The sequence below is a fragment of the Martes martes genome, assembly GCF_963455335.1.
Source record: "Martes martes genome assembly, chromosome: 14".
Classification (NCBI taxonomy): domain Eukaryota; kingdom Metazoa; phylum Chordata; class Mammalia; order Carnivora; family Mustelidae; genus Martes; species Martes martes.
In genome coordinates this window covers 14,551,203-14,565,362 of record NC_137902.1, presented here as the reverse complement: position 1 = coordinate 14,565,362, position 14,160 = coordinate 14,551,203, and the positions used below count along the sequence as shown (strand labels likewise).

Here is a 14,160-nt window from a genome sequence, read left to right as displayed (position 1 = left end):
TAAATTCTATGATTTCAACTATATGATATTCTGGAAAAGACAGAACTATGGAGTCACTAAGATCAGTGGTGCCAGGGTTTGGGGTAGTGAGGAAGGGATAAATAAGTGGCACACAGGAATTTTGGGCAATGAATATACTCTGTATGATACTATAATGGTGGATTCATGTCATTTACATTTGTCCAAACTCATAAACTATAACACAAGAGTGAACCCTAATGTAAACTATGGGCCTCTGATGACCATGATGTGTCAATGAAGGTTCATCAGTTGTAACAAATATACCTCCAGGTGGGGGCAGTTGATGATGTGGGAGCTATGCATATGTTAAGGCAAAGTGTGTAGGAGAAATATTGTACCTTCCTCTCACTTTTGTTGTGAACCTAGAACTGCTCTAAACAATAAATTCTACATCACATGCTTGTGGTATAAGACTGATGAATCACAGACCTGTACCTCTGAAACCAATAATACATTATATGTGAATTTAAAAATTTAATAAAAATAATCCTGACAATTGTTAAAAAAATAAAGTCTAAAAAAACCTAAAAAATAAAGTCTATCAAAGAAAAAAACAAGCTAAAGATAGAAAAAAGAGTACTTTTAAAAAATAAATATGTACCAATATTTAACTCCCCCCCCCAAAAAGTCTTCTAAATGTTAATGACCACCACTACACAAACACTGTATTACAATGAGAAAATAGTCAAATGAACTATTAGAAAATGAGATGTTTTCTGTCCCCATCCACTAGGAGTGTATAGTTTAACTGACTTCAGCAAGGGTAGGAGAAAAGTAGAATCACAGTGTCCTGTCAATTATGCGAATTTAAGATTGGGTTTTCTTTTTCAGGGAGCACCCAAGCCCATAGCCATTGAACCATGTGCTGGGAACAGAGCTGCTGTTCTGACTGTGTTTCTTTGTCTCCCTCGAGGATCATCAGGTGCCCCTCCTCCTGGACAGTCAGGTAAGACGAACGTGGAGGCATCAGCAGTAGAACAAAAACACATAGACTAAATGGAAGAAATAAACAATACTATCACGCAGCACAGTGAGGATGCTTACATGGTTCTAATGGAAAGTGTCGTAGAATTTCTTAGAATGCAAACTTTTACCAAAATATCTAGAAATTCGCATTGCTATAAATTCAGATTTGCCAATGTTTCTCTTAGAAGTACATGTTAAATATATGTGTATGTTTGTGTATAATGTATGTGAGTATGTATGGTCACACACACACACCCCCCAATGTGTTGTTGTAACTACAGTGAGAAATCTCACTGACATGGCAAGCAAATTTTTGACCCCTTTGGGCCACTTATTTTTTCCCAGTATGTGTGTCATATAGGATGCCAAATTATAAATGTGATTAGAAGTTTGCTTCGTAAATATGGAACCAAATTAAAGAGTTTACTTGCATGTTTGGAATGTGTAGTGGTGTCGGAGGATGATGGCTTGATGCCACCATCTCAGTGTACTTGCTATATGTTCTTGTTCTCAGCACCAGACAGCTGGAGCTCATGGGTCAGGGAATCCTCCCCCTCGGATGGCACAACCAGTCTTCCCCTCTGATTCTTTTCCTACCTGAAAATCCTATTTTGAATTTGGGGGTAACTGGGTGTGCCCTGTTGGAGGTCTTCTCATTGCTGTGATGTTGTCCACATTGTACACACACACACAATGTTGTAATTAAATCACAAACTGTGCTTATGTCTCTCTTTTTACATATTCTATTCCATTTTCTTACAATGTGTAATTTTTCTGTCTCTGATGATTTGCTCTTTCCAACTCTTATGAAAGGGATGCTTTTTGAGGGTAAGGGTAATTTCCAATCTTTCTCTTCAGTTCCCCTTAAGCAAAAAGTGCCAGAGATCTGGCAAGTTCTCAATAACAGTAATTGATGCTGAACTTACTTCCCTGATTATTTTCTCTTTTCTTGGTTCCCTCGCTAGCCTTGACCTTGTGTCTCACTTTCTTGATTTGTATCCAGCCAGACACAGAAATGGAAGCTCTATTCCTTTATTCCCTGTAAACTTAAGATACTCCTATAACGGAGTTTTTCCCATATGGAGACAGAGGGTTTCCATCACTTAAAAATGATTTGTCCCTTACGGTACCCGATGATATCCGGTTGCAGAATTTCTACACAAAGTTTATTTGTAGGTGTTTGTTCAAAGAAATGAACATTCTCTGTACTTTCTCATCTATTGAGTGAATGCCGTGCTCTTCTTTCAGCTCTACCAAGGTAGACGTAAATGGGATGCAGTGAGGAGAATAGTTTGGCACGGGTCAGATAAGATGGATAATTGTAGGTACTGTGCCCAGCTAATGGAAGTATTGTTTTAGGGCTGGGATGATTTCCAAAACAAACCCTTAACTAATGAAAACAGGTCTGTGTGATATACGCCGAGGTTCTTCTGGATCCTTGACAAGATGACGTACTGATGGGCAGAGTGAAGGCAACTGCCAATACTCTGTCCCTTTAACCTTTGAAATCCTTCTGACTGATTTGAAAGAACCCAGTAGCAGTGTGGCCCATTACCTTAGCTGTGTTCTATTGCAGATGCGTTATGATTACTAACAATAATGCTACCTTAGATGTGCATAGTGCTTTAATCTATACAAAGTGTTCTCTTATTTTTTGCATTGATCCTCATGACAAGCCCATGCAATCAGTAGTATAAAACTCACTTTGTAAATGAGGGAATTGAGGCATAGAAATCTATTTCTACACCCAAGGAATAATTAGGAAACTACTAGAGTGTAGAGAAAAAAAAAAAATACTGATAGCCAACATGCCAGGTAGTTTTCCCTGATGATACGTAGCAGAGAGCTTATTTCTCTATACTCCATAGCCCGTGTCTTCACAAAGCCCAGCATTTGGGGGAGTACTGAAAATGTCTATAGCGTTGATAAAGGTAGACAAAACTTTGAGTTAACTTACCATACTTTCTCAGAGCCTGTCGATTGAGCTATATCAAAAATCTGTGTGCATAATTCAGGATGAGCTTGTTCTTTGTTTTAAAAAAAAACTCATGAATGTTTTCTAGGTGTTTTTGTAGGATTAGGAATACTCTTTGAGTCTACTTCAAAACAGTATTATGTGCTGTCTGCAGTCTACTTTGAAATGCATCAAAAACATGGTATTGATGTATGGATTGTAGGTAGGATGGGTGGATGGAAGCTATATTATAAAGCTGGTAAAGTAATTGTTAATGGTAGAATGCAGGTGGTGGGGATACTGTCGTTAAAATTCTTTCTACTTTGCTACATGTTTGAAATTGTTATAGTATGATGCTAGGAAACAATAAAATTAAAAAAAAAAAAAAACTCCTGACTTCACTGCCACTACAAACAAACAAAAAACAGGCAGTGTTTGTAGAGAGAAATTTTCTAATGTTCACATCTCTGTTTTCCCTAAATAAGGCAAATACTGACACCAACATACAAATTATATGACTTATTTTTTTTACTCTTCATCAAGATACTTGGTGTGTACACAGCCAATTAAAACTTAACATAGTACCATCTACTACTTGAGAAGAAATGCATTCCAGGGATCATTTGAGAACCATATTAGCTCTTGGAAAGGAAATGTTGACATTGGTTATCTCATTTCTAGAGTTTGGTTTACCTCATATCTTTGCAAGAAGTTCGTCTATGTGCCTGTGCTTATCCCAGTGCCCTACACACAGAAAGCAGTTCAAAAACACTTTTCATGATGATGTTGGTAGAGAAGGAACTTCATGGATCGACTCCTGACGCCATCCCCACTATGGGACGAACACAGTGCTAGGAGCCTTCTCCTGGCTCTTGAGAGACTTATGTCTCCAGATATCAGCATATCTATTCAATGACTAGTACATCTTATTTATTAGATTAAAAGTTCTCTTGTAGTCCTTAGCCCAGTCTCAACATTTTTTACGAGGCCCTTTTTTGAAATGTAGCTTTCCAAATGTTGAGTGATGCTTTTCATAAGGTTCTCTTCATTAGCATGAATGAAAGCCCTGTAGACAAGGGTCAGTTTGGGGATAAAGCGAAGGCGGGAACATCTGAGGAGCATGGTGGTCTTCTCTCTGAAACTGAGTGTCAGCACCAACAAATACATGATTCGGAGACACACGCCATCTCTTTTGAGAAGCAGCTAGTAATTTTTTTTTTAAATTTAAAATATGACATTGTCTTTCTAGTTCATTCTCTTTCCACCAGAAAGTATTTTAGGAATGCTTAGCAAATCATAAGGGTCTAAAAACGTGCGAAGTCCTTTCCATGGCTTTCCTCTTAACAGAGGTCGAAAGAAAAGCTGCAGATTCATCCATCAGATTACCCTGTGCACTAATCTTTTTCTTTTTTCTTTTTTCTTTTTTCTTTTTTTAATGTAATGAAATTAGGTGTTTGTGAGCAATTCTCCCTCTAGGTGGCTTAGAAGAGTAAAAGCAAAAGATATTAAATAGGCTTTTTGGCATTCCTGGAGCCAGACTAATTAGGTTCCCAGCTCCCCCACCCCGTAAACCTGCTGCTTCATTATTCTTTGTGAGAAACTGCGGCCAGCCATGCCAGACTCTTTGGGTTAATGTGGGATTTCTGCTGTTGACATTTGTGCACTATACACCACTTTCTCCACTGACCTCAAGATGGTTGAAAGACTGACATCCCCATGAAGACAGGGCCCATCAAGTAATTGCTGCATGACAGTAAACAACGAAGCATGTCTCCAGTCACCTTGGATGGCAAGGTCCCCAAGCATTTTAGAGTCACATTAAGACGAAATGTGGACAAAGTAAATAGAGCTCTTCAAAAGCATAAATTGAAAATGATAATGATTGCTGTCACTTTGTGATGGAAGATTATGGATTTCATAGTTTATGGATTCTCACTAATAAGTAGCAAATTAAGTCTTCTCACTGGATTAAAAATCCCAGCGACCCAAATGTCCACAGCCAAAAAGAAGTTATGTGCTTCAACTAAAAGTGGAATTTTGTCCTGGTCTTGCCTCACATTTGACTGAGTCTAACATTACCAAGAAGAGCACTGTAGAAAGGCTAAGGTTTTGAATTTTTTTTTTTCTTTAGGCTTAGAAGTTTTGGCAGGTTGACCAGATTATTTTTAAAAATCTAAAATATTGTGTAATGTTTAAAATGATAGTCTATTTACAGTGTCATGGATAACGACACAAAAGAGACTTTGATTTAATTAAATGAAAAAGAGGTGGGAGAAAGGAAAGTAGTAATTCTGAGCATTGTCTCAGGTGCTTTCCATACAGTCATTGGTCTAACCCTCTTAATGATTCTGGAAAGTAGCTATTGTTACCCCACAGCACCCGTGAAATATAGAAGGTCTTTGCAGTTCCAGGGACGGATTGGGTCTGCAGGTTCTCAGCGTGGGACTCTCTTCCTCTGAAACCTGTTTTTAAGCTAATTCACATTTCCAGAAGCTTCTGAGTTTTCTCGTCCCTTAAGACTATTTCCCTTCCATAAACTTGCCACTGTATCTTCACACTTGTAGAAACACACCTGTTGATCTAATCTTAGCCCTCTCTCTGTTAGAGGTGGTTGGAATAAGAAATAAAATTACTGAACCATATCAAGTCTGCGTTATGAAAAATCTGGCATGGTAGTTACCTTTTAACCTCAAATCCAAATATTATTTACATACACCATATGTATCTTCATAAAGAAGAAAGAAAAAAGAGGCTTTTCATGGCAAAATAAACTATAAAGTTAGGCAGAGAGCCCAGGCAGCAACAAAGAACCAAACACCTGGGATTATTGTTAATAAACATGACTCTATGTCAAAAACACACCTGCTATTAAAAAGACCCGCAGATCAATCGTAGGAAGTAATTTTGTCTTCTATCCAAAGTACAGTTATATAGTTACTGTGAATCTTCATGTACTACCTTTATTCATTTGAGAAATATTTAAATGTGTCTGCTGCAGGCCAGGCACTGGATGTATGGTGGTGAACAAAAACAGAGTTCCTGCCCCTTTAGGGGGTACAGCATGTGTGGAGATAAACATGAAGTAAGTAGTCACACAAATAAACCAGTAAGACAAATTGTGCTAGGTGCTATGGACACAGAGAAAACAGTGCTATAAGAGAGTTATACGGTCACTAAACTTAATATCCTTCTAAGGGAGTAACAAAATGACAGTCCCCCTTTTCTCAGTTCTCACTTGCCACCAAGTCTTTGTCTGGCTTGACAGCTGAGTAGTCCCTGCCTCGCCTCTCCAGCTTCTGGAAACCCTCCCCTCTGGTGTGCCTTGATCTACCTCAGGCACCTACTTAGAGAGGATGGACATGGAGCACCTTCCTTCGGTTCTTGGTTTGCCTCATCTGCCTCAAGTCCTTTAGCCAGCCTCTCATCCTTCTCCGTGCTGTCCCCTGAGGGCTGTGCCCTCTCCACTCCCAGGGGAGCTAACTCCTGACTCCGGATCTCCAGCCAGCACTGCTCACCTGTTGAACACCAGCATCGCAACCTGGATTTGCTGCCCTTTAGGCATAACGTCACTCTTCCTTGACTCTCTCCCTGTTACACCGCCTACTTCCCTACTGTTTTTGTAAAGATCATTTCAGAGTGGCTCAAGTTTGAAATCCTGGAGTTGCTTGCCGCCTTCGCTTTCTCCCATCGTGTGTGCAAATCATCATGAAGATCTTTAGCTTTTGCCCCTGTGGCGGATAAGGCAGACATCTTGTTTTTGCCATTCTTCCTGTCTCCAGTTTTCATCTGGGCACTGGCTGTTCTCACTGGACTTCGGCCAAGAGAGCACAATTCTAATCATATCACTCTCTTCCTCATAAACCTTTGCTGGCGTTATATTGCCTGTTGATGTGAGTCCAGACATCTAGTCTGGGGTGTGAGGTCCTCCTCAACCTCTCTTCAGCCTTCTTTCAGGTTTCGCATCCACCCACAGAATTCTTGCCAGCGCTCCCTAGAGAGCACCGTGGGCCAGCCTGCCCTTGGGCAGTTATTTTAACCTCTTGGACTCTCAGTTTTCTCGTCTGTAAAGTAAAGATGACCATATGGTATATTTTTATGATTGCTGCCAGGCCTTTAGTTCCACATGTATGTTTCTTCCTATGATTCCGTGAGTGCATGTGTGTTCTCTGGCATACACACTGTTGTTCCTCATACCTGAGGTGCGCACTCCCTCTTAGCTGCCTGTTTCCAAAGCCCAGCTCAAAAGCCAGGTCCTCTTCCACGAAGACTTTGGTCTCCTCCATATACATGGAGTGACCTCACTCTCCTCGAAGTCCCATAGATCTACCAGTTCAATTCATTACTGCCTCCTAACATGTATCAGAGTCACTGTGTCTTTCCTTGACTTTCTTCCCAGGTGGTGAGCTCTCTGAGGGCAGCGGCTGTGTCATATTTTGTCTTTGATTCCCCAGCTGCTAACAAGTTTTGGTACTTAGTAATTGTTTGATACATATTTAATTGATGAATAAAATTAATTATCCCTAAATTATAGAACTTCTTCACCAAAAATATGTTGAAAATCTATAGTTATGTACTATACAAATGTACAGTTTACTAGTTACAATTTGACTTCAGGCCAATAATCTTCGATAAGCTAGATTTTATGTATTTATGATTCATGTAGCATTCAAGTTACAGATCTTGGACACTCAAATTAAATTCAGCATTGCACCTTTGATGAAAAATATTAAAACTTGGTTGTTTAGATTTAAAGTTTAAGGAAAATCAGAATATTAGGGGACTATGACACAAAAAATAAGGCACTGTATGTTTCCAATGTAGCATGTACTAAACCTATCATAAACATATTCTATTTTTTATTATTTGAACGTTGATTTCTTTTTTGATAATAATTTTAACAAAACCATGTTATTTCAGTTTGAGAGAGCACAACTAGGTTCTACCCTTTATGACCAGAAAAATAACTTTTTGAATCTTATGGAATAAATGTCTACATATTAGTTATAGTCAGGAAAGATAACCTCACAAAATGCATCTAGCAAATAAAAAGTATCAGTTGCTGTTGTACTTATTATTAACACATATCATTTGTTGTGATTCTGCTCTATGTTCATTACCATTCTTTGAATTATCATCACCCTATGAAGTATATAATATAACTTTTCTTTCATAGATGAGAAAAATAAACTCACGGAGCTTAAGTCAACTTTCCTATAACCACATAGCAAATAAGTTACTGAGCCAGAATTTAAAACCAGAAAATCTCACACTGTAATGCTCTATCCAAATCTTTTCTTTTTCCTTATGGGAAGTGGGGTGGGTTATGGTCAAAGGCCATTAGCTATATGCTTTGAGGGGTAGTGGAGACTTTCTTTCCCTGCCCAATGTCTCTGTGAAGTGACATGGCCATGGTCTTCCCATTTGAGATTTTAATTTTTTTCTTTGTGTCATTGGTAATAGAGAGAAATTAATTAATGTGCAAAAGGAACAAAGAAGAAAATAAGGACAAGAAACATGAAGAATAGTGAACACGGCTAATTAAATATGCAGTAGAAGTAAGTGAAACAGCCTGGAAGATAACTCAAATACTCTCAAGATAGAGCAATTAGAAACAAACTCACATGAAAAGTCAGAATTTATGGACGTGAGAAGTGAGACCCCCGGCACTGAAAGCATGGCCAACACATTTTTCTTTTCTTTTTCTTCTCCCCACCTGCCACTCTGTTCAGGTCTTTCTAGAATTGACTGGGAAATAATTACTGTGGTCAAAGAGAAAAATAGGAAAAATGAAGCAACTCAACAAATCAACTTACAAAGCCAAAGGGGAAAATCAAAATTTGTCTGGTATAAGTAAGCTGCCTTCAAAGCAACAAAACAAGAAAATAAGAATTTTGCAGAGATGAACAAAATTTAAAGCCTAAATCAGCCAACCAGTATTTCCTATGCTGGTTGACACCACAGTCTCTATACAAAGCTTCCAATTAGTAAGATGTTTCACTTTTAATTGGTCATGAATTAAATAGTCCAGCTTTACGTACTTTAGGGGAATTTAGCAGAAGGCCACCTGCCTTAAACAAGGGTTGATGGGTAATCCTGAGTGTTAGACAATTTTAGAAGTTTAGGAGCTCAAGAACTGAACTTAGAAACCATTTACTTCTATCCTGCATTTTGCAGTAAGAAAGAAAGAAAGAAAGGGAGGGAGGGAGAAAGGAAGAGAGAAACAAAGAAACCTGGAGAGCCAGAGATGGGGAGAGATGGGGAGAGATGTGTCAAGCTCGTAGCTCGTGGGGACTAGAACCAAGGTCTCTGGATCTCTCATGGAGGGAGGGAATTTACCCCTACCTCATGTTTATTATGCCATGTTGTAAAGCCTGACAAGAAAAGACCACAATAATAATCCCCTCATTGCCAGAAGGCAGGACTGCACACCTTTCACCAAAGCCCAGAAATGGCAGACGGAAATGAATTCCCTAGGTCCAAAAAGGAAAATTAAATGGCTTGAGAAAATATGTCTCCTTATCAGGAAACTGATGAAATGCTAAGACAATGTGGGTCAAGGGCCCTGGGAATTTCTTCTTTTCACATAAACATCTTTCTGGTGGCCACTCCAAAGGGCCAGTGGCCCCTTAGCAAATTCATCTGGAAGGAGTATATTCAAGTTTTGATAAAAAATTCCATGTTATACTGACAGCTGATTTAATCTCCTATCATTTACTGTAAAATGGTGCCACAGGACCTACCAAAGATATCTTTGTGTGTGACTTTCCCTTCATTCTTAATGAAAGGCCCGGTGGAGAAGCTCACACCAATGGTAGTAGTGTTGTAACTCTAAACAAGGTAAACACTGATTCTAACAACATTAACCACTTAAGGCCAGAATCATCTCTCTCTAAGGACTTTTAGGGAAAGAGTTAATGGTCCTCTGCAAAGTGAATAAGTTGCCTTCTTTTATACACTGTATTACTTGCCAATGAGTGCAGCCCATGTAAGTTGGGTCTACATCCATAACTGGTGGGCAGCAAGTTCAGAGTGGTCATGCAGAAAAAGCATTGGCAAAACTTAAGAAAGAGCTCATCCTCTTCTTTAAGAACACGACTCCAAAGAAATAGTTTGAGAAGTTCTTCTTGGTCCCTGGAATTATCATTTAGAAGGCTTGTAGGAATAAATGAATTCTTGCCCCATGAACCTGCTGTCTGACATAATTTGAACCCAACCTTGAAGGCCCTAAAAGTCTGGATGCAGTGACCATACATTCAGTTCCATTTATTCAGCAAGCCAGGCAAGGATCATCAAATCAATAACATGACTGTGCCATCTGCTTTCCCCTTGCTCACCATCATAATGAAAAATGACTCCTTAAGTGTTCTGTGAGGCAATTAGCTCTGAATGTAGAGCTGTAATGGTGAGAGGCTGAGTCACATTTGTATTCAAAACTTTACTGGTAAAATGGAAAGGCAACTATTGTCCATATTAATAGATACATAAAATGTATAAATGGGGTAATTTGGTATTACTCTATTTATGCATAATATTATAAAATTGCAGAAACACAGAGATAGGAAGGGCACTGTAATGACACCTGGCTCATCCAATGGCTTGCAGCCACAGCTGGTGACCCTGTTCAGAATCATCTTGGACAGACAGACTATTTCTAAAAACTTTCCCAAAAGGCATGCCCATAACTTCTGGGACTAATTCATTCTGTTATTTAAAAGTCTTCACTGCAATTTTCCCATTTTCTTTTGTTCTCTCTCTCTCTCTTTGTTTTTGTTTTGTTTTGTTTTGGTTTTGTTCTCATCCCTCCAGAAATAGAGAACAGCTGATTGCGTTCCTTATAATAATCCATCATGTGGTAGAAGGCAGTTTTGAAATCACCTCCCAGGTCAGGTTCAACACACTGCTCCCAGTCCTTCTATCCATGCCTCTAGAGCCTGTGTCTTCCAGCTTGGGTCATCTCATGGCTCTCAGAATGTCCCTCAATCTTCCCAAATCTCGTTTGCTCAAGAGTCATGGAATTGAAGGAGATTCTGGAGATGGTTCTATCTCTTTGTTCGAAAGAGGAGGAAACTAAAGTTCACCTGAACAGACTTCCTTAGTGCCGACCATCCTAGAACCCAGGGGGCTCTCTCTGGCTTTAGTGTCATCATGCCTTAGTGCTAACATCTCTTTTAAAACCAGCTGCCCTGCTGGTTACTTTCCCCTCACAGTTCAGTAGGACTCCTTTGTCCCTTCCTGACCCCTTCTGCCATTCTGCATTTTGCATTTATACCTACTATTTTTCTTGCTCAAGGAAAGGAAGCAGTTCATTTCAGTTAGTTTCTCTGATGATTCAAGGTTTTTTGAAGTTTAATACCATTATTCTAAGCTCCGTTCTCATGCCCTATGCTCCATTTGTGTTATCTGCAAATATGAAATTTTAGAGAGGCAAAAAGTACTTCACATTGCTGGATGCTAAAGTAATTTTTAAGATACACTTTGATGTTATGGATACACCACACCCCTGTCCTGAGCATGTACTAGTCCTTCTGAATATCTGTCTAAACTATCCTCCAACACACAGCGACCCCCACACCTCCCCTCCTAACAAAGGAATGTCACTTCAAGGGTCACTTCCTCTGTGAAACCTGTTTCCATCCTCAGTCTACTCCTTTATTTTTTGTTTACTTCTATAACATTTTTATTATAGTGTCTCTATGTTACTCAGACAAGCTAAGGGCGGGAGTTTTCCCCTTGTTTATCATTATATATCTGGGCGCTAAGTGGTACCTAGAACACAACAGAAAGTCAGCACATGTGCTTAATTATTTTACTCATTTCTCTTACTCATCTGTCCTTACTGGTGCTATCTTCCCAGAGTCCAGCTCTTGAGCTCACTGTGAATTTTCAACTGCATTTTCCCATGTACTTGTTATAGATTAATTATAATATAAATTATAATTATAATATAAATTAATTCTGTATGTTTCTCAGTTTTAAAAAGTGGAAAAAAAAAAAACCCTCCCTAATCTCTGGCCTAAAATTTGGCTTCTGAAATAGGATCAAAAGCTCTACCGAGGTTAAATCACCTGTTTCTTCGTTGATGACTAGCCTGTTGTTTCAGCCCCGTTCTAGAGGACTACTTGTCTCAAGTCATGTTGGTCACTTTGCAATATGTGGTTTTTTACCCCCTACATTTAACAAGTTCCTTTGGGTCTTTGAATTTTTTTTCCATACATAAAAATCTTAACTTTGATGATTTGGTCATACACAAGATCGTGGTTTGACCTTTTCTAAGACCAACCTTTTTTTCTTTTCTTAAAAATAAGTGTTTCATAGGCTCCTCTTCGTTCTGGGTGCTTAAAGCAGGATCAGAGTCCCTACTCCTTTTCTTGGTGGCCTAGGAGTGAGTCACCAGACCCTGCTTCTGCTGCTTGACCATCCTTTTACAGTCTGCTCCGGTTCTTGCTTGGCTACGTAGCTTCTATATCCTTTGTTGTGGGTTTTTAGATCACAGCTGTTCTTTAAGACTGAGATTTTTCAAATGCTTTGAGTCTCTCTATTTTGATATTTGTTTCTAGCCTTTTCTCTTACATGTAAAAACAAGTCAATCTTTTTAAACCTGTCTTATGCTTACTGCATTATAGATTATGTTCTATTTCCCTTTATATCCCCAGGGGTCACTTTCGTCTTTGCATTAATGTTTTTCACTTTCCCCAATACTTCAAAATCATCCCTGTATCCTAGTCCCCTTAGGTGACTTAAGGTCTTGTCAGGACACTCCAAAGTCCCATGTTAACTCTCTACACACCTCTTTTCTGTCCATCTGAGCTTTACCTCACTCCCTTTTTCCTCTGCATTACAAGTATTTCTAGGATTGCAAGTATTCTCACCTGTCATGTTGGTGAAAATTAAAAAGTGTGACAACACATTGCTAGTGAAAATGCAAACTGGTACAGCCCTGTTGGAGCGGAATTTGGCAATAAATACATAACAAAACTACACTTGCACTCTTTTGACCCAGCAATCCCCCTCATAGGTATATACCCGAAAATATATACTTCCAGTAATGTGGCAATACGTGGACATTCATTTCAGCATTGTTTTTAATCACATAACATTGGGAACAACTTACATGAGAATACATGGGAAAGTAGTAAAATAAATTACAATACATCCACAAATCGAGTACAATGCATCTGTTAAAAAAAAAAAAAGATGAGGAAGATCTCTATAAACTGATATGAAATTATTTCCAGGATATGTTAAGTGAGAAACATAAAGTATAAAAGAATATCTAGAGTATGCTCTCTTTCATATAAGAAATAAGAGAATTTTTTAAAATGTACAGATATCTACTCAATTTTTCAGAATACAAGAAACATAAAGGAAAAACTAATGAGATTGGTTACCTACAGGGAGTGGAAATGGAATATGAAAATGGAGAAATAGAAGAGGGGGTATAGGAATGAGGGATGAGAGGAGAGTGACACTTCTTTGAGTACCTTTTCATATACTGCTAGAAACATTGTAGTGTTTCACATCCCAATAAATGAACAAAGAAAATCAGGATATGGGGAACCCAAAATGGAAGACAAACTGTAAAAAAATGAACCTAAATGCATTTCAAATGAGTAACATACCTGCACAGAGGGGATAGGAAAGAAAAGAATAGCCTAAGTAACTTGGCAAAATAATATAATATATTATATTATAATTATATATATAATTATAATATAATATAAGGCTAAAATATATTTATATTATATATAAATTATATATATAAATAACATATATAAATATATATTATATATTTATATATTATATTATAATACATTATATTATTTATATTATTTATATTATAAAATATTATAATATATTACAATTATTTATAATATATTATAATATAATATAAAAATATTATAAAATATTATAATATAAGGCTAAAAGCAAATAGAACTATATGCAAACATTACACTGTAGTTAGTACATCTGTTTCTTTGGAAATGGTGGTGGGGCATGGGTTTGCAATGCTGACACTATGTCGATGCCACTGTTAAACAAAGAGATTAAATGCCTTGTGGATAATGAGAGTTGGGTTTCTCACTGTCAGAGAAAGAAAAAAAATGAGAAGACTAGAGTGAGTCCTGTGGTACTGGATTGGTATTAGAAGCATCAGGAAGGGCTTATTCACATACATGAAGACATATGTAGAAATGCAGCTGTGTGTATGTGGATTAGCA

General features: G+C 38.1%; 1 protein-coding gene across 1 annotated transcript in view; it reads left to right on the top strand.

Annotated features, from left to right (window-relative positions):
• Positions 1 to 14,160, top strand: part of ATRNL1 (attractin like 1) — a gene marked incomplete at its 5' end in the record, with an annotated part of 807,401 nt that overhangs the window by 692,805 nt on the left and 100,436 nt on the right. The window contains one exon of the mRNA XM_080822490.1: positions 853 to 967. Coding sequence (XP_080678616.1) covers positions 853 to 967 — 115 coding nt within the window. The remainder of the gene's footprint in view (positions 1 to 852; positions 968 to 14,160) is intronic.